We start from the raw sequence: 20,767 nt of genomic DNA on the forward strand, positions 1-20,767 counted from the left end.
TTGGGTATATACCTAGGAGTGGAATTGCTGGATCTTATGGTAATTTTAAGTTTAGCTTTTTGAGGAATCACCAAACTGTTTTCCACAGCAGCTGCACCATTTATATTCACCATTTATATAGTCATGTATAAAGATTCCAATTTCTCCACATCCTCACCAACACTTATTTTCTGTCTTTTTGACTATAGCCATCCTAGTGGATGTGGGGAGATTCTTTTATTTTCAAACCACTTTTTAAAGTTATAATATTCCAGGAAATCCATTTCAACAAAGTTTTCAGATTTATTGTCCATAAATTTGTATATTAAACAGTGCAGTGTCTTTAATTCTGTCCTCTTGTTTTATTCATGGCTTTTTTGTGTGATCAATGTGCTTATACAATGTTGTCAATTTTATTAGTCTCAAAAAGCCAGTTTTCTTTTTTTTTTAATTGGATGATTCCCTCTCTATTGTAACATTTTTCCCTATATCATTTAATTTTCTACCTTTTATTTTGGCCTTCATTATACTTACTTAGAGTTTTTCAGTTGTTCTTTTTCTCACATCTTGAATTAAAATAAGATTCCAACTGCAGGTGACCCTAGGCCGACTCTCATACCTTTGCTAGTATTACTCTTACAGTAAATATTTACTTAGTGCCAGCCATGTACCTGGCTTGTGGGCACCACAGTGAACAACCAGTTAAAGTCTTTGATCCATTTTGAGTTAACTTTTGTATGTGGCATCAGGTAAGGATCCAACTTCATTCTTTTGCACGTGGATATCCAATTTTCCCAGCACCATTTGTTGAAAAGACTATTCTTTCCCCATTGAATGGTCTTGGCATTCTTATTGAAAATTATTTGATCATATATGCAAGGGCTAATTTCTGGATTTTCTATTCTCTTCCATTGGTCTATATGTCCCCCTTTATGCCAGTACCACACCATTTTAATTAACATAGTAAGTTTTGAAATCAGGAAGTGTGAGTGCTCCAACTTGGTTCTTTTTTTAAAGAACATGTTGGCTATTCAAGGTCCTTGAGATTCCTTATGAAATGTAGGATTTTTTTTTTTCTATTTCTGCCAAAACCATCACTGGGATTTAAATAGGGATTGCAGTGAATCTGTGGACCACTTTTGGGTAGTATTAACATCCTAACAACATTAAATCTTCCAATTCATGAACACGGATATCTTTTCATTTACTGATGTCGTCTTTAATTTCAGCAATGGTTTGTACTTTTCAGTGTACAAGTCTCAAATGTCATATTTATTTTAAATGTCATGCTAGTATTTTGGGGTCAAGTTCAGCCCTCTAGCTGCAGGCTTGAGGATTCTGTCAGTAGTGCTCTGTTATGATGGAGAAAATTTTTGGTGCTGTGGAAGCATAACAAAACACTTATCATGTCTTGTTCTCTCCCTAGCTAAAATCTGAGTCCCTTGAAAACAGGGACAGTGCCTTCTCTGCCTCTCCTGAGAATGCCAGTCAGTGCACTTACTAGCTGGATATCCACCCACCCAGTAGCCACAGTGACTACTTACAAAATGCAAATTTGATCGTATCTTCCTGCTTAAAATCCTTCAAAAGCATTGCTATTAAGATAGCTGTTATTAACGTGTTCTCCAAAGCCCTATGGTACAGTCCCTGCCAATCTCTCCCATCTTAGTAGGAAGACTCCTTCTAACTCCCTGCCGGCTCTCCAGTCATTGTGGCCTTCTTTTCATCTTTCTAAAACAATGTTTTCAAACATTTCTAATTGCAGCCTACAGAAAGGATTTTATTTTATAGTGCAACCTAGTTTGTTATGCATTAACAAACAAAAGTTTTGTAAAGCAGTACAGTACTTAGCTTTACTACTTATACAATGCACTCTGATATTTTCTATTCTATTTCTTTGAAAAAGTACCCACTAAATTGATATTATTACCAATGAGGTACAACACACATTTTGAAAACCACTGCTCTGAGCATTCAATTTCTTTGCCTCGGGGCCTCTGCATATGCTATGCTCTGTCTGGAAAGCTTTTCTTGTATCCTCTTTACCTGGGTAAATTTTACTCATTCTTCAATCAAAGGATGCTTCTCTCTCCGGAGTCGACTGCCTGCATTTAAGTCCTGAAGATCGTGATGAATGAGTTAATACATGCAAATAACTCAGAACAGCGCGTGGCAAATAGTAATGCTTCATCTTATTAATGCGGAAGGTAATTCTACAACTATTCGTGTGACTGTTAGTATCTGTCTTCCCACACCTCCCAGACTACAAACTCATTAAGTTAGAGACTTTGGTTAATTTTTGTTCATCTTTATAGTCCTAGCGCCTCACTTCGCCTGGCACACGAAGGGCGCGCATAAACAACGGCTAAGGAAACACTGCCCAGAAGAAATAAAAACGTAGACGGACTGGGTACGGAGCCAGCGTAGGGCGTCGCTACGGCGCTCCAGAGGCCCCGCCCCACAGGCGGGGCCCTGCCCACCTGGCTGTCGGTGGTCACGTGGGGCTCCGCTGGGTTGCCGCCGGCGAAGCTGGGCCAAGATGGCGACAGTGAAGAAGGCGTTCCTGCGGAGACTGGTGGGCTCGGCGTCCCTCCGGGCTGTAAGTGCCCCGGCCCGCCCAGGGGCGCTCCTGAAGGCACCGTGATGGTCAGGGTCGGGGACGTGGCCTATAGCGGCTGCTCTCTGAGAGGCGAAGCCGGAGAGCTCATCAGGCCAGGGTTGGGAGGGCTTTGGTATCTTGGACCCTCTCTGACCCGTCCAAATCCCTTGAGGGGCATGGGGAAACGGAGGCCCAGAGATGCGGAGCGACTCGCCCGGGTCGTGGAGACCTGGGTCGCCATCCCAGGCGTCCTAATTCCCTGGCCAAGGCTCTTTCTGGTGACCCTGGCATCTGTCTCCCTCTAATTGAGCTTCAGACTTCTTCAAGTCCCTCGTTAAGGAAAATCATGATTACCCTGCCAGTTCGAGTGGAGAAAGCCAGGTCATCTCCCTCCGTTCGTCTCCATTTCCAGCTCTTGTTGCGTTTGGGGATGCTTGGCGAGCTATCCCAGCGTGCCGAGCAGGACTTGGATCGCGTGCGGCCAGTTGTGATTCCCTTGGAATTGTACTTTGGGCCAGTTTGATCCTGGTGTTTCCACCTCTCGCCCATGCTCAGTGAGTGGAAGGAAAGTGTAGGAGACCTAATTGTATAAAGGGTTGAGTACATTGTGTTGGGAAAAGCTCGAGCTGAGATGTCCCAGTGGTTCTGAAGCCACTTTTTCGGTTGAGTGACAGGTCTCTAAACCCCGGTTTTCTTGATCTATGACATGAAAAAACATTACCTCAAGGTTGGTTTGGAGATTAAGGAAAACGTAAGTAAAGCATTTAACATTGTTCTAGCTCTTAGGAAGTGATTGCTCAGTTGTTGCCTTAGAGTTTAGGAAGAGTTTAAACTGGTAAAAATTACACTCTTGGCAGTAGGGGCCCCTCTCAGAAAACCACTTCAGTGTCTACTAGACCACCTTCCCCCACCGATTGCTCATTGCAGATAAATCCAGTAAGTCCAACTTGAAAAGTTAAGAATATTAAATGAGATGGTGGATGTAAATGTGATTTGAAAAAATTCCTGGTGTAATGAAATACTGGTAGTAGGCCCTCCCTCCATGGGGTAACTTGCACAGACTTGATGTCGGAACCAGACGGTTAAATCCAAACTTCCTCACTTCCTACCTGTGTGATTTGGGGTCTTTCTGAGGCTGTTTCCTCTTCTATGGAATTGGAATAGTGATAGTTCCTGTCGTGTAGGGACTAAATGAGGTGCTGATGTCTGGAAGTTAACACTGGGCTTTAGTCAGTTTTAGCTGTTGATATAGGTACCATAGCTCAGGAGGCTGTGGCCCAGGATTTGTGTGGTTAGAGGGGATTATTTCCATGCAGAACTTTACAGAGGGAATGAACTGGGTGTTTAACCAAGGCTAGAGAAGACCGGGGCGGGGGGGACCGAAGGGTGACAGAGGCAACATGGCCTAGGTGTTAAGAGCATAGGCTCTAGATCCACACTGCTGAGTTCAGATATGAGCTCAGTGACCAGCTAACCATGTGACCTTGGGAAAATTACTTAATCTCCTTGGACTTCAGATTTCTCACCGTAAAATGGGGATTATAATAGTTCCTACCTAATGTTGTTGAGAGGATGATATGGGTTAATATGTAAAAGGCTCTTCTAAGTGCCTGGCAAATAGTAAATGCTTCAATAATAGTAAATGCTTGTTTTGTTGTTAGTACATGAAGAGTTGTTATGGGGAAGGAAGTAGAATTGAGTTTATTCTGTTCTCATAAAAGGAACTTGGAAACAGGTTTTACATTCTTTCAACAACATTCACCGGTTATTTATCGAGCCCATGTTAGGTAGCAGGGCCTTGGAAACATAACAATGAATAAAACAAAGTCCCTGCCTCATGGAGCTTACATTCCAGTGCGATCCTTTTAGGGTAATGTACCAGCAGAGGCTGAACATCCCTTTTGGAGGGAGATTCAACTTGCAGGGACCTTCTAACCTAGCCTGTTGACTTCCTGAAGTTCAGTGGCTCATCACCTTAGTCTCTAGGAAGCTTTGCTGGCTAAAACCAAGGCCAATTCAGGTGAGTTGTTTAAGTTCCAGCTGATTCATAGCTGGGAATATTTCCTTCCTTAAGGGTTGCAGGAATTTGGGATCCTTGTCAGATTCCCAGTACCCCTTACCCCATTGCAATATGTTTATCCAGAGCAAATCTGGTAAAATGTAATTAATTTAAACAGTATTAAGTAGTACTAAGAAGAATAGAGGAAAGAGGGGAGAAAAACCTTGTATTAGTCGGTGGTGGTGGGGAGGGGGAGATTTCCTATAGAGGACTTTATATAGGACAGACTTTATACAGAGGAGACTCGGGGCCTTTTTTTTAATGTCTTCAACTGCTGAAGGTTTTATCTCCTCTCAGACTCACTCTCCTTGTCATCACCCAGCCTATGATTATAAGAGAACAGAGCCCCGTCCATCCCCACAGCCCCACAAAGTCCAAGACTACTTCTCACCACACTCAGTAATTGCCCTCCTCTGGGGCAGGTATGCTCTTCATGCATTTATTTGTTGTTTTAGTAACTATTTAATGAGTGCCTCCTTTGTGCCAAGCACAATGTCAAACGTGAGAGGAAGTGGAGGTTACGACAAAGTCGCTCATAGAGCATACATTCTACTGGAGGAATCATTGAGCAGGCATTATTTGCAGTGCTCTCGAGGAAGTAATTATAGTCCTGAAATAGAAAATAATGAGGGTGCGGGGATGGGCAACTTTACAAAGGGTAGTCAGAGGGGCCTATCTATGACTGAAAGATGAGAGGGAGCCAGATGTGGGAAGGGCCAGGTGAAGAGCATCCTGGGCAGAGGAACTGTAAGCCCTGAGGCCCTGCTGTGGGAGAAAGGCTGGTGGGTCTGGAGTATAGCGACCCATCTGAGGGGTGGGTGCAGAACAGAAGGAACCAGTAATGAGTTCACGGAGATTGGCAGGAGTCAGGTGATAAGAATCTTATAGGCCACGGTGAGTGGGGAAGGAATGAGTCAGGTTTCTGGCTTAGGCAACAGGGTGTATGGGATGCTTCTTACTGAGATAGGAAGACTCAAGTCAGACTGGGCTTTAGGAGAAATTAAAGTTCTGTTTGGGGACATCTGTGAGAGCGCAAATAGGTTTGTTTAAAAAAACAACCTAGGGGGGCTTCCCTGGTGGCGCAGTGGTTAAGACTCCGCGCTCCCAATGCAGGGGGCCCGGGTTCGATCCTTGGTCAGGGAACTAGATCCCACATGCATGCTGCAGCTAAGGAGCCTGCGAGCCACAACTAAGGAGCCCACATGCCGCATCTAAGGAGCCGGCGAGCCACAACTAAGACCCAGCAAAACCAACTAAATAAATAAATATTTTTAAAAAATAATTTAAAATATGAAAACCTAAATGCTCAACTGTCAGGCAGTTGGAAATGGGTCTGGACTAAAGGAGAGTTGGAAATGGCCCTGTACTGGGAGCATGAATCACTTACTCCAGAGGTCCCCAACCCCCAGGCCATGGACCAGCATCGGTCTGTGGCCTGTTAGGAACCGGGCCGCACAGCAGGGGGTGAGCGGTGGGCAAGTGAGCGAAGCTTCATCTGTGGCTCCCAATCACTCCCATTACCGCCTGAGCTCCGCCTCCTGTCAGATCAGCGGCGGCATTAAGATTCTCATAGGAGGGCAAACCCTACTGTGAACTGCACATGCGAGGATCTAGGTTGCTTGCTCCTTGTGAGAATCTAATGCCTGATGATCTGAGGTGGAGCTGAGGCGGTGATGCTAGCGCTGGGGAGCGGCTGCAAATACAGATTATCATTAGCAGAGAGGTTTGACTGCACAGAGACCATAATAAATCGGTTGCTTGCAGACTCATATCAAAACCCTATCAGTGAGTGGCAAGTGACAAGCTGCATCTTACGGAGTAGACTGGACATAAGCAACACACTTCAAGTGTCACTGTCTCCCATCACCCCCAGATGGGACCATCTAGTTGCAGGAAAACAAGCTCAGGGATCCCACTGATTCTGCATTAAGTTGAGTTGCATAATTATTTCATCATATATTACAATGTAATGATAATAGAAATAAAATGCACAATCAATGTAATGTGCTTGAATCGTCCCGAAACCATCCCCTCCCCCCACACACAGTCCATGGAAAAATTGTCTTCCACGAAACCAGTCCCTGGTGCCAACAAGGTTGGGGACTGCTGTCTTACTCTATTCCTGTTTCTAAGTGAAATTTTTTTTTTGTTCTTGATTCTGAAACAGAGCAAATGTGAATTAAAGGGTGAGAAATACTGCTTCTTGTCTCAGTATTAGTGAAGATGGATACATTCTTTCAGATTTGCCCCCCTGGAGAATTGTGACAATTTCCTCCTGTTACTTTTTGTTTCCTCTTTTAAACCAAAGGTTAGCACCTCATCTGTGGGTACTTTCCCAAAGCGAGTGAAAATTGTGGAAGTTGGTCCCCGAGACGGACTACAAAATGAAAAGGTAAGGATGGAAATCAACCAAAAAAGTTTTTGCAGGCATTGAGCGTTCCATGTGGTGGGTGCAGAACTATACCCAACTTAGGGCCGGGTCGGGGAGGCCAGGCAGGCACCTGTGACAGTTCAGGCACAAGTGTTGTGACCCCAGGTCCACCTTAAGGCCCTGTGGGGGGGTGGGGTGGATGGTAAGCGCTGCAGGAGTGCAGAGGGAAGGTGAGGGCGTGCCTTTGATCCAGCAATTGCACGTAAGGGGATTTGTCCAAAGGAAGTCATGAAAGTCACATGCAAAGACTTAGCCTTGCGGATGTTCCTTAAAACCCTGTTGTAACAGCAGAACAGTTGGAAACGACCTAAATGTTCAGTAGGGGAAAGATAACTCAAATACATTAATGACTTCATAAAATGGAATATTGTGAAGCCGTTAATAATATAGGAGTATATTAAGATGTAATCAGATTATAAGATAGTGTCTATTTATATATTTAATCTTATACTTTTGTGTAAGAAACAAAAAAGTTTATATATGTGTGGGAGCATCTGCCTAGAAAAGGATCATAGAACAGTGCTGTCCAATAGAACTTCCTGTGAAGACACAAGTGTTCTAGGCTTGAGCTGTCCCAGACGGTAGCCACTAGACACTTGGGGCTGTTGAGCACTTGAAATGTGACTAGTGTGGCTGGGGAATTGAATTTTTTAATGTAATTTTAATTAATTTAAATTTAAATATCCACGTATGGCTTATGTCTAATGTACTGGACTGCACAGATCTAGAAAGTTACCTATCAGGGTATTGAGAGTGTTATCTCTGGGAGGTTTTAAGGGTGGTTTTCTTTTGTTTTTGCCATGTTTTTCTGAAATAATCATGTATTAATTATTTTATTTCAATAAGAAAACCTCTTTAAAAAAAATTTTTTTAAAAGCATGATCAGCCTACCTTTAATAGTGAGTGTTGGTTGGAAGCAATAAGCTGTAAGCTCTCTGAGGACAGGATCATGTCTGTTCTGCTCACCGCTGTATCTGTAGCTCCTAGCACAATCCTTGGAACATAGAAGGCTCTCAAAAATTACTTGTGGAATAGATTAAATTAAAGCAGTGGGAGAGAAATTGGGGGTGGAAGGGCCTGGCGAGAAGGACTTGGAGTTTTTAGGATTTTTGACCTAATCCTGTAAGTACTAGGGAGCCATGGAAGGCTTTTGAGCAGGAGAGTGAGATAATGGAGACTGTGCTTTAGAAGGATTCCTGTGTGGGATGAATTGGTAGAGTGACTGTGACCATGCCGTAACATACATGGGATAATGATGGTAGATTTGGAGATAGGAGTCCACAGAGTCTGGTGAGCAGCTAGACATGGTGAGGGAGGGAAAGAGAGAAGCAGTAGGCTGATCATGTGAGGGTGAGATCCTGTGCCAGCTGAGAGACGGAAGGGGGAGAGTGTGACCCTTTGGAGGCCACATTCATAGGACCCAGAAGGTTAGTCATCTCTGCCCTTTTAGGCCATGGCAATTTGTTTATGGTGGGGTCATAAAGTAATAAAAATTTAGTTTAAAAGCCTGTATGACAGGAAAATATTGTTTCCATGTCAGTATTAACTCATTTTCAAGTGAGAAACTGCTTCCACTGCAAAATGCTATCTGTAGAACTCGAAGACAAGCCTTGTTCTGCACCTGTTGGCCAGGATTACATGTGAATTCATGTTAGTGTTTGAAAGTTAAGATAATGAAGTGCTTGCTGTAGTAAAAGCTTTGAACTAACAGACTGCATTCTGAGACCATTTTATTACTGACTTTGCCAACCTGTCTTTTCTGGTTTTTCTCTGCATTACAGAATATTATACCTACTCCAATGAAAATCAAACTGATAGACATGCTTTCCGAAGCAGGACTCCCTGTTATAGAAGCCACCAGCTTTGTGTCTCCCAAATGGGTTCCCCAGGTGAGCCCCAGCCCTCAGGCATGTCTCAGATGAGAGGGATATAAAGTTTTGCACTTGCCCTGGAAGTCAGTAGAAGTCAGGAACGTAGGTTTCCAGGTCTCTGGCTTTGAGAGCTCTCTGTGCTTCATAGTAGCATGTGCAGCAAAAGAGCATGCCCCGGGAGGCAGGTGGCTTGGATTCAGTCTTGGCTCTGCCCCGACTTTCGTGGTGAGCTTGGTGAGGCCTTCCCCTCACCAGCTTCAAGAGGACCTCTCAGGTCTCTTCTGGCTCTAAGAAGTCTAGAATCTCTAGGCCTGTCTAGAGGTGTGGCTTCTGCGTTTGTGAAGGGGAAAGACTGGCGACTCCTGCTTCACAGAGATAGTCAAGTGGGAAGAAAGGTCCTGTTCCAACTGAGTTAGATGACAGCTGAGCACGGTGCCGGGCTCGGAGCACATTCTCAGCAAATGGCTACAAGTACCATTGCTGCTCTTACTCCTTATGTAGAGTTGACAGTGTTAGCCATATGGAGAAACTGGGGATCTCACCCATGCTCGCTCATCAGCAGTCAAACAGATAGTAAAAGCATTGGGGAGACTCAGCTCTACAAAAGGACTCATCCTCCAAGGGTCCTGGAGAACAGAGATTTTGTGCTAAAACGGTTTTCTCTACCTGAACTCTCTGCCTGCCCTTGGTGGTGACTTGGCAGTGTCTCCTTTGGCTCTCAGATGGCTGACCATGCTGAAGTCATGAAGGGCATCCAGAAATTTCCTGGCATCAGCTACCCAGTGCTGACCCCAAATTTCAAAGGCTTCCAGGCAGCGGTAAGAGACTTGTTTTTGGTGGGGGCCCCTGACATGAGATTGATGGCATTGGCCTCTGTCTTGTCCCTGGGCTCAGTCCCTGTCCCAAGATGTCTGTTTGAATGACTTGTCTCCAGCTGTGATGGGCACCGTCAGACAGACCTGGGGGCAGTCCTGGCCCTGCCACTCGCAGCTCTCTGATCTTGACAAGCTGCTAAACGTCTTTGAGCCTCAGGTTCTGCCTATAAAATAAGGTTAATGATGGTACCTAACATTGTGAGGATTTCAGAAGATAGGATGCACATGAGTTGCTTAGTAAGAGCCTGGTAGAAGATGAGTGCTTAATGAACGTTAGCTCTTGTTGTTATTGCCCATGTCCTCTTTAAAGAAAGGTGATCGAGCTCCTCACAAGAGTTAAAGGTAGTTGCTAATATCTGTCAACTTTCTTATAATTTTACATGAGAACGTCATTGGAGATGTTGATTCCGAATTTAGGCAAAAAGCTTCTTTTAAGAGTGACTTCCAGGCTGGGTCGCGGCTCCCTAGTTCCCGCCATCTCCCGCCGTCTTTCGCTTAAGGTGCTACTGGGTTTCCGCCTGGCTGCTCCTCGGGTGACTCCATCCTCGCTGGGCTGCCTGGAGCTGCGGCCTGTGTGGACTTCCGCCCCCAACCCCTGCGTGGGCTGAGCCGGGCCGGAACATGGCCGCGTGGGGGCTGGATCATCTCAAAAATGACTATAGTAGAAGATTTTGCCGACCTTCCAGGGCACCTGACATTAATATGGAGCAAGGCAGGAATATACTGGAAATCTTACTAGATTGTTTTGAAGAAAAAAGTCTTGCCAGTGATTTTAGCACAAATTCCACAAAATCAGTGCTTTATTCGACACCTAAAATAAAAGACATTTGTGTTCAGTCACCAAGTAGAGAGGGGACACGAGTTTGATCCCTGGTCCGGGAAGATCCCACATGCCGTGGAGCAACTAAGCCTGTGTGCCACAGCTACTGAACCTGCACTCTAGATCCCGCGAGCTGCAACTACTGAGCCCATGTGCCACAACTACTGAAGCCCGCGTGCCTAGAGCCCGTGCTCCACAACAAGAGAAGCCACCGCAATGAGAAACCCGCGCACCGCAACGAAGAGTAGCCCCCGCTCGCCGCAACTAGAGAAAGCCCGTGCGCAGCAACAAAGACCCAATGCAGACAAAAATAAATAAATAAATAAAATAAATTTAAAAAAAAAAGAATGCATTAAAAAAATCCTTGGTGAGGTTTCAAGAGGGAGTAGAATATAATGAAAACTTGCTTTTGTAATTGAGTTCCATAGTGTATCCGCTGAACTAGCAATGTAGTGGCTCCATTATTTACGTATCTCCCTATTGGTAGATTTTTAGATTTTTTCCCCTCTATTCATTATAACAGTGATGTAGTGAACACCTTTGTTTATGCCTCCTTGTTTGCATTTGTAAATTGAATTTCTCTAAGATATGTACTTTTGAAATGAAATTGTTAAGTATTGTCAGTTTTTTCTGCAGAATGGTCTATTAGTTTACTTTCCCACCTGTGATGTGTGAATGGGATGTCTCTTTTCTAGAATTAAAAAATTTACGACTTGAAAAAAAAAAAGAGTGACTTCCAGGGTGGCGACGGCAGCAGCAGTGTTGGTCCTTGGGGGAGGCCAAGGCTTCTTTTTTATTGAGATATAATTCACTGTATTAATTTCCTAGGGCTGCCATTATAAAATATGAAAAAACTAGGTGGCTTAAAACAATAGAAATGTATTCTCTCACAGTTCTGGAGGCTAGAAGTCCTAAATCAAGGTGTCAGTAGGGTTGGTTCCTTCTTCTTCTTTTATTTTTTTTAAATTTATTTATGTATTTATTTTTGGTTACGTTGGGTCTTTGTTGCTGCGCGTGGGCTTTCTCTAGTTGCTGCAAGCAGGGGCTACTCTCTGTTGCGGTGCACGGGCTTCTCATTGCGGTGGCTTCTCTTGTTGCAGACCATGGGCTGTAGGCACGTGGGCTCAGTGGTTGTGGCGCACGGGCTCAGTAGTTGTGGCTCGTGGGCTCTAGGTGTGTGGGCTCAGTAGTTGTGGCTCGTGGGCTCTAGAGCGCATGCTCAGTGGTTGTGGCTCACGGGCTTAGTTGCTCCGTGGCATGTGGGATCTTCCCGGACCAGGGCTCGAACCTGTGTCCCCTGCATTGGCAGCTGGATTCTTAACCACTGCGCCACCAGGGAAGTCCAGGTTGGTTCCTCTGAGGGCTCTGAGGGAGAATCTTTCCACACCTCTCTCCTAGTTTCTGGTGATGATTGGCAATCCTCAGTGTTCCTCCGCTTGTAGGTGCGTTTCTCCAGTATCTGCCTCCACCTTCGCTGGCCTTTCCTCTGTGTCTGTCTTCACATGGGCACAATCGTATAAGGGAAGAGGGACTAATATGACTTCATCTTAACTAATTACACCTACAATGACCCTATTGCCAAACAAGGTCACGTTCTGAGGTACTGGGGGTCAGCATTTCAACATGTCTCTTTGGGAAGGACACAATTCAACTTATAATATTCATATATCATAAAACTCACCATTAGACAAAGGTTTTTGCCACTCTGTGTGGGTGTTCCTTGAAGAGAAAAGTGCTGAAAGGAATTCACCTGGCTGTTGGCAGGTTGCTGCCGGAGCCAAGGAAGTGGCTGTCTTTGGAGCTGCCTCCGAGCTCTTCAGCAAGAGGAACATCAACTGCTCCATAGATGAGAGCGTGCGGCGGTTTGACGAAATCCTGAAGGCAGCTCGGGCGGCCAGTATCCCTGTGCGGGGGTGAGTCTGACCACATTGCTGCTGCCTCTCTCTATTTCCTCAGTGCCATTCTGGGTAGGGCCAGGCTCTAACTCCAGCGACCATCCCTCACAGACTCCTTATCCTGGGTGCAGGCAGCCCAAGCTCCACACCCAGACATCTTTTCCCAAGTAAATTTGGTCAGAAGAAATCCTGGCAAGTGCTTTCCCCAAACCTGATTTTTGGGGCAGTTCACCAGAGGAATCTAGCAGGACAGACACTAAGCAGGGTTTGTGGAGGTCAGTTTAATCCTGGCTCCACCACCAACTCTTCACACCGCCCTGAGGAATCCCCTCAGCCTCTAAGATGTCTCCGACATCACATCTTTAATAGCAGCAGTGCCAGGCGTTGTCCATGTATTATCTAATTGTAGCCTCACAGTCGCCCAGCAAGGAGGCCTCTGTCCCCACTTCCAGATGACAAAACTACGGCTCGGGAAGGATGAAGAGTCTGCTGTGAGGTCACACAACGAACTGCAGCCGGAACGCTGTTTCAGAAGTGCACATCTGATCACATCACTCCCTGGTTAAAAACCTGTCAGTGACTCACCAACTCCAGACTTTTCAACATGGTTTACAAGCCCCTGCGTTTTTCAGCCCCTGTCACTCTCTGCAGCCTCGTTGCTCACGTCCCTCTTCTGGCCCTGCTTCCTCAGCACACTGCATTCCAGCCAACTGGAATTTCTTTCCATTTGTCACATGGCCCAGTTCTCTCCTGCCTCTGGGCCTTTGCACATGCTTTCTGTAGACTCAGAACACTCTTCTACATCCTACTTGTCAGGGCTAATTCCTGCTCATCTTCAGGTCCTCTCATGGATGCCAGTTTCTCCAAGAAGCTTTCTCTTCCCTTAGGCGGAGTTGGTGTCCCTCCTCTGGGCTCCCAGAGTCCCCTGAACATCCTCTAACAAAGCACTTACCTGCTTGTTAAATTCCCCTCTGCCTCCCATCCCCCACTAGACTGTGCTCTCCGTGAGGGCAGAGCCCACCTCAGTCCCTGCTGTACTCCCTCTCCCAGCTCTGGGCCTAGCACATAGTAGGTGCTCAGGAACCGACGGGCGGATAGATGGATGGGGAAGCAAGGGCATGTCAGGTCTTCCTGACTCCCAAGCCTGTGCTCTTTCCTCAGTATTTCTTTAGCTTTTCTGTGCTCAGCAGTGATTGGAGAGTAAGAAGAAGGATTAAGATGGAAAAATACACTGAGATGTTTGAGTCTGAAATTTATTTATCCAGCAGACATTTATTATGCCTCATAATATGCAGAGTACTTTGTAAGACTCTAAAAGGTTTTAATGGAGCCTCAGCCTGAATGGGGTGGGTGGACATAGAAGCTGGCTACACACAAGATCCGGACTTCTCACCGTAACTCGCAAGACCCCATGATCAGGCCGGTGGCCTCCTCTCCAACCTCATGTTGTACTTCTTTGCCCCTTGCTGCCCATACCTCAGCTGTTTTGTCCTTTGTTCTGTGTCTTGAACACACCTACTCTTCGGTCTCAGGGACTCTACGCTGGTTCTTCTCTCTGCCTGGAGCACGGCTCTCCCCCATCTCAGCTCCAGCTTCGCGTCCTCACAGAGGTCTTCCTGAGCCATCCTACTGTTGTTGGCCTCCTCTGGTTGCTCCTGTCACACTTCCCTTGTCTTTCCTTCATAGCACATCACTTTTTGAGATTTTCTCCTTCCCTTATTAGATCACTTTTTTACCGGCTGTCTCCCTAACTTGAAACCTTAAGCTCCGTGGCGGTGGGGATCTTTTCAGTCTTGCTCACTGCGCTTCCCCAGTGCCTGGCACGCTGTGGGCAGCTCGTTATATATCAGTTGAATAAATGAGTGTTGGAACCCTCTGGCCACTCAACCGGAGCAGCCGATCCCTTGGCCCTTGGCTGGCCCAGCTTTTTTGTTCCCGCTTTGGTTTCATCCGTCCTTGGTCCTCTCCCGAGCGTGGCCCCACTCTGTGCGGCTCAGCTGGCTGCCCATATTGCCCTCTTCAGCTTCTCCTCCTCCTTGGTTGATCTCTGGCTGCCTCTCTGTGTGTCGCCTGCTTCCTGAACTACAGGCCTGTTAGTTTCTTCCCTTCCCTGCTGTGGCGCTGCGCTGGCCCCTCCTGGCACTGAGCAGCGCTGCCTTCGTCCGGCTCAGCAGCATTGCATTAGCCTTCCACCCAGCCCTTGGCCTCCTGCCCGGCTGCAGGTTTGGATGCAGGCTAACCAGGGACGTGTGTCAAGCAGCCACCCTGCCCCAGCGCTGCTGGCCAGAGAGCCCGGGGGCATTGACACCAGTCCTCCCTGTTTTCCCACAGGTACGTCTCCTGCGTGCTTGGCTGCCCTTACGAAGGGAAGATCTCCCCGGCCAAAGTAGCTGAGGTGCGTGTGGGGGGGGGCGGGATTTCCTGAGGGTTGGCTCCCGTGCCTGCCCCTGAGTGCATAGGTTGCTCTCCCCACACTTTCATGGTGGGTCACGGATTTCATTTGTTTGCCCAGCTCCTTCATTAAGCCCCTCTGAGAGCACAGCCCTGCACTCACCCCTGGAGGGCCACCTCCTGGCCTGGCATGGGGTCTCTGAAGCCCCTGCCCTCTACCCCAGGGTGAAAGCCCCTGACTCAGTTTCCAGTCTGGTCAGTGGACCGGTGATGTGAGGTGAGAATCCTCTGCAGAGGGGTTCCTTGTAGTGACTGGAGAGGCCATTGACATCCTCTGAGAAGAACACAGGGCGGGAAATGACCAACCCAAGAACTTATGTCATTTTGTCCTCAAAGCCCCCCAGCAAATTTGGTGTTATTGTTATTCCATTTTACAGTTGAGGAAACTGAGACTAACTTGCCATGCAGGTTGCAAATGGTGAAACCAGGTCTCAACCCCCATCTGCTTAGCTCTAAAGCCCTCTTGCTCTTCCCACACACCAGGCAGCACCCAGAAGTGAGCATTGGTGACAGTAGCAACTGCTTATTGGGAGTGGCTGCTCTCGTCCAGAATCTCAGCCTCCTGTGGCCGCCAGTCCTGCCTGTATCCCTGCAAAGGCTCGTCATTGTTTTTCAGAAGCAGAAATTGAAGCTCAGGGAGGTTAGGTCCGTGGCCAAGGCCCCGTAGCTAGTGAGCAGCAGAAGTGGTCACGTCCAGCGTCGCGTCACTCCCAAGCCTGCCCCTTTGGCTCCACCCTCTGCCGCCCGCTGGCTGCCATGGCTCCTGGTCTCTCTGCCCACATGGGCGGCCGCGGAGGGGGCGCACCGGTTTCTTTATCCAGCAGACCGCCGTTGAGCACCACCACGTCCCTGACCCCACCTCCCCCTCCCTCCCGCTTCTCCAGCGGAACAGTGTGCAGCAGCACCTCCCCGGGTGGGGCGTATACTCTCTGGTTCTGCAGTGATTTTAGGGGTGGACAGGTGCGCTTCTAAAAATTTTAGTAGTTAGGTACTTCCCTTAAAAATATATAACTAGCACCTCAGACCCATGTTTCACACATCTTCCTACCAAGGATAGAGCTATGCGAAAGGAATCAATTCTACTGATTCTGGTCCTTGGGTCTGACACAGTGTGTGAAGGTGGTAAGTGAAGGAGTGGATGGAGTTTGAGACACGCGCGGGAGGAAAGCACAGGGGTTGGGGCCCCAGGGCCTGCACCCAGTGGCCAGCTCTGCTCCTTACGTCCCAGTCTCCTGATGAGTAGAAGGAGGATTATCATTCCCACTCATGAAGTTGTAAGGAGTCTGTGGTCTGATAGGAATTTAGTGTCTCAGACGTGGAGGTGTTCTGTGTAGGCCAAGGACCCCTGGCTTGAGGAATCGGGGATCCTCCAAGCGCCTGCTTGTTTCCCCAGGTCGCCAAGAAGATGTACTCAGTGGGCTGCTATGAGATCTCTCTGGGGGACACCATTGGCGTGGGCACTCCCGGGACCATGAAGGATATGCTGTCCGCTGTCATGCATGAGGTGCCAGTGGCTGCCCTGGCTGTCCACTGCCATGACACCTATGGCCAGGCCCTGGCCAACACCTTGATGGCCCTGCAGGTAATCAGAGCATGTCCCAGAATAGAGGCACATGTCCATTCTCCCAAAGGGTATGGTGGCAGGACAGCTATGTTTCATTTATTCTTTCAGCAAGCGTTCACTGTGCTGAAGGCCCACACCTGTGTGCCAGGCCGCAGGCTGGCCATGGCGGACACAAACATGTGACCCTGCCCTGAAAGTGCCTGCATCTGTCTGTTAGGAGAGACAGTCGAGAATCAGGTGATAATCCTAATGCATTGTGACAGATGCCACGCAGGGAAGAAGCATGGGGCTCGGGAAGGCCCCAGTCCCAGCTGGGGAGGTCAGGGAGGATTCACCAGGGGAGGCCTGAAGGACACGAAGAAGTTAAGCAGTTGAAAAAGGGAAGCAGAAGGGTGACCAGGCAGCACTGCATTTTAAGACTAAGGTGGGGTCAGGGAGGACTCAGGTGCCCTGGCCCCACCCTGGCACACAGGGCTGTGAGTGCAAGTGCATGTGCCTGTATGTAGCGAGAGCAGGCAGGAAGGAGGGAGGGAGGGAGGGAGGGAGGCAGAGGTCATGCAGAGGGAGAACCTTTAATGCTGTTCCCCAAAGATTGGACTCAGACCTCAGATTGGGTTTCTTTTGAGGCTTGCTTCTTGCGGGCTGGTCCAGAATGAGGGTCCCATGGCCCAGCAGCCCCTTAGACGGAAAATTCCGAGTGTCTGACCACAGGCTGCCTTGCTGTAGTGATAGTCTAAGTCTAGCCGGTTGTCTTTAGGTTAGCTAGAGCAATCCTGGGCCACCTTATTTTTTCCCCTCTTTTTAGTTCTCACATTACCTCCTTGAGGCTCATGTCTTTAAGCCAGATGATTCTATTACCTTCTGGGTCTGTTTTCTCAGAGTTGAGGTTTAAGGAGAGAGGAGAAAGTGAAACAGTCATCTTAGGAAAGTGGGAGCGACTGACCTAGGGAAATGGGATAGGCCCCCGTGGGGTTAGAGGCTTGACGTGGGGTGAGGGAGCGGGAGTGGGTGAGTGAACACAGGAAGCAACAGGGGTCTGAAACCTCAACAGTGGGAGAGGGTTAGTTTAGGTCGGTGATCGGGAAGGGCCCCTCTGAGGAGGTGGCTTTTAGGCTGAGAAGGAGAAGGTGAGGAGTCACCCATGAAAGGAAGGAGGATAGATATTCCTGGCAGAGGAAACAGTGTAGCATAAAAGACTCACACTGTTTTAGGAACTAAAAAGAGGAACAGTTTCTTTCAGTGGGATTTTCACATCGACAGAATCATAAGCCAAAGAATTTCAGGCAGCAGATGGTAGGTTTACAAGAACCGGCTTTGTAGGCTCTGGTCCCCACAGTGACAGCCGTGTTTCACCATCCTTGTTTGCAGATGGGAGTGAGCGTCGTGGACTCTTCTGTGGCGGGACTTGGAGGCTGTCCCTATGCACACGGAGCATCGGGAAACTTGGCCACCGAGGACCTGGTCTACATGCTGGCCGGCTTGGGCGTTCACACGGTAATGCCACCTGCCTCCTGGTGGCGACAGCCCTGAACTGACCAGAGCTCTGCCTGAAGCCGGAGGACAGAAGCTGCTGGGTTTGTTCAGGGTTTTTGTGGTGGTGCTGGTGCAGTTAAGAGAAGGGTGCCAAGAGATTAGGGCCGTTCTGTCTTATGTTTTGGGATAACAGAGCGTGGCAGATGGAGGCCACGAGAAGGCAGGCCCTCAGTGTGAGTCTGACGGTTCAGTCTGAGGAGACACCGGGGTGTAGGGAAAGAGCCCTGAAAGAGTAAAGCCATGACCTGAAACGAGTCAGTTTCCTCTGTACCTTTGTTTTGTTCTCTGAAAAATGAGGGCAGTAGAATTAGCCCTGCAGGGCTCTGCCAGAGTCAGTAAGGGCCCTCAGTGTGGGTTGGAAGCAGTGTAGCATCTGTGCTTTTGGATTAGACAGAACTGGGTTTAAAACCTAGTCCTGTCACTCACAGGCTGTGTGACCTGACAGATTACTTCACCGCTCTGGGCCTAAGAAATGGGAATAATAACAGCACCTATCTCACAGAGTTATTATGAGCATAAGAAAATGTGGAATGCTTGGCCCAGAGCTAAGCAGATAGTACGCATCAGTAAATAGGAGCTATTGTTATCAAGGTTTTCAGTGTGGCCCTTTTAGTTGGTGTTTTTACTCCTGTTTCTCTCTGCCTCACGGTCCTTACTTCAGTATTCAGTGTCTGACCACTGTGGGCCAGGCCTGTGCTAGACCCTGGAGTTGGAGAACCACACAGGACTACTGAGCTCCCTCCCCTGGTGGCGGCGCTACAAACCATTTCACACATTGAGGGCAGTCATAGGGGAACCCCACATGCCACGAGGACACCACCTCACAGGCAGCGGGTATCCCGTCGTCAGAGGAACGAGAGCCTGGTTGTCTTCACCCTCACACGGTTTTCTGTCCAGTCTGATGTTTCCCTGGGTGTTGAGGGCATGTCGTGACTTACTGCATCCTCTAACTTGTTTCTCAAAGGGTGTGAACCTCCAGAAGCTCCTGGAAGCTGGGGCCTTTATCTGTCAAGCCTTGAACAGAAGAACCAGCTCCAAAGTGGCTCAGGCTACCTGTAAACTGTGAGCCCCTTGCCCCCCGAAGCCCTGGGGACTGTGTGGGAATAGGGACATTTGTGGATGACTCACAGATGGGCATGTGGAAATGGGAATGAAATCAACAGGAGTAGGCACCTCACTGCCAGCTCTGCACCTAGGTCTCTCCTGGCGGAAAGGAGGTGGACTGGAGTTGCCCGGCCTCAGGCCCTCCCTGCCTGACCTGAGGATGAGTGAGAGGCTTGGGCAGCTGGAGGTCTCCCTTCACCATGGACCCAAAGGCCCAGGAGTTGGATGCCTGAGGGCACTTGGGAACCCAATTCTCTGACTTGGGTTGATCCTCAAGTCTCATCTCTGGGTGAAACCTGCCAGTTGGCCACTCTACACAGCTTGATGCTGCCATATCCTTGGGGCCATCGCTCGCTGACTTTGTAGGGCAAAGGGGCAGGGAGGAGTTTTTTCCTCAGCTGGCAGAGGGCATTTGGTGAAGGGGTGAGGGCTGAGCTGTGGTGGCCACCTGCCAACTCCAGCACCTCTGGAAAATCTCCACTTTGAACATGATTGTTGAAAACAGCTTACGTAATTAAAGGTTTAATGACATAACCATTCCAGTGTTCTGTTGTGCAGATGTGTGTACATAGGGGAGAGGGAATAAAGCATCTTTACAACATTTCCTCTTAGAGGAAAACATAGACTTCAGTTTATTAATCTCTGAATTTTCTCCCTCTTTCCCCTCTTGAGAATTGGGGAGGTCGGTGGTAATGACAGCGCTGACCAGAGCACCCTGGGGAGGTTGTTTCTGAGGCTCGTGGCTCTGTGACCTGGGCTGTTGCACAAAGTCCTCTGGGCCTGGGCAGGTGCAGCTCTGGGCGCACTCAGCTCTCAGGACCTCAGCCTCTCCTTCCTGTCAGCGTCCTTGCTGGACTCGGGCAGGCCCAGGGCACTCAGGCTGTGGCACACACGTGTGCATTTCTTCCTTTGCTCGGGTTTCATCATTCAGTATGTCATGCCTTTATACACATCATTCCTTAACCCTCCCTTTATTTTATAAATTTATTTATTTATTTATTTTTGGCTGTGTTGGGTCTTCGTTTCTGTGCGAGGGCTTTCTCCAGTTGCGGAGAGCGGGGGCCACTCTTCATCGCGGTGCGCGGGCCTCTCACTATCGCGGCCTCTCTTGTTGCAGAGCACAGGCTCCAGTCGCGCAGGCTCAGTAGTTGTGGCTCACGGGCTTAGTTGCTCTGCGGCATGTGGGGTCTTCCCGGCCCAGGGCTCGAACCCGTGTCCCCTGCATTGGCAGGCGGATTCTTAACCACTGCGCCACCAGGGAAGCCCCCTCCCTTTATTTTAAACAAAATCAGAACACCATTTTCTAACGTACTATTATGGTAGGCAGGGTGCAAACCGTTCCAGGCTGACCGCAATTGGCACTGTAATTCCTGTTTTAGTTTCAGGGCTCCCTTAGCGGTATTTTTTTTTTTAAGTATCTATCTCATCTATCTTATCTATCTATCTAATCTAATCTATCTATGCCGGGTCTTCGTTGCTGCGTTCGGGATCTTTAGGTGCGGCATCGGACTTCTTAGTTGCAGCATGCATGCGGGATCTAGTTCCCCGACCAGGGATCGAACGCCGGGCCCCCTGCATTGGAAGCG

General features: G+C 48.2%; 1 protein-coding gene across 4 annotated transcripts; it reads left to right on the forward strand.

Annotated features, from left to right (window-relative positions):
- The first annotated feature begins 2,439 nt into the window (after positions 1-2,439).
- HMGCL (3-hydroxy-3-methylglutaryl-CoA lyase) lies at positions 2,440-19,715 on the forward strand. Of its 4 annotated transcripts, none has more exons than XM_082432977.1 (9): positions 2,440-2,578; positions 6,946-7,029; positions 8,850-8,957; positions 9,662-9,757; positions 12,399-12,547; positions 14,861-14,924; positions 16,374-16,562; positions 17,913-18,118; positions 19,042-19,715. In XM_082432977.1, exons 1-8 carry the CDS (start codon positions 2,519-2,521, stop codon positions 18,072-18,074), a joined length of 912 nt encoding a protein of 303 aa, XP_082289103.1. In that variant the 5' UTR covers positions 2,440-2,518; the 3' UTR covers positions 18,075-18,118; positions 19,042-19,715. The 4 variants fall into 4 exon arrangements, with proteins under 4 accessions (XP_082289103.1, XP_082289101.1, XP_082289102.1 ...); XM_082432975.1 differs by having other exon boundaries at positions 17,913-18,038; XM_082432976.1 differs by having other exon boundaries at positions 2,510-2,625; positions 17,913-18,038.
- The last annotated feature ends 1,052 nt before the right edge of the window (positions 19,716-20,767 follow it).

Source organism: Balaenoptera physalus (assembly GCF_965194825.1).
Source record: "Balaenoptera physalus genome assembly, chromosome: 1".
NCBI lineage: Eukaryota > Metazoa > Chordata > Mammalia > Artiodactyla > Balaenopteridae > Balaenoptera > Balaenoptera physalus.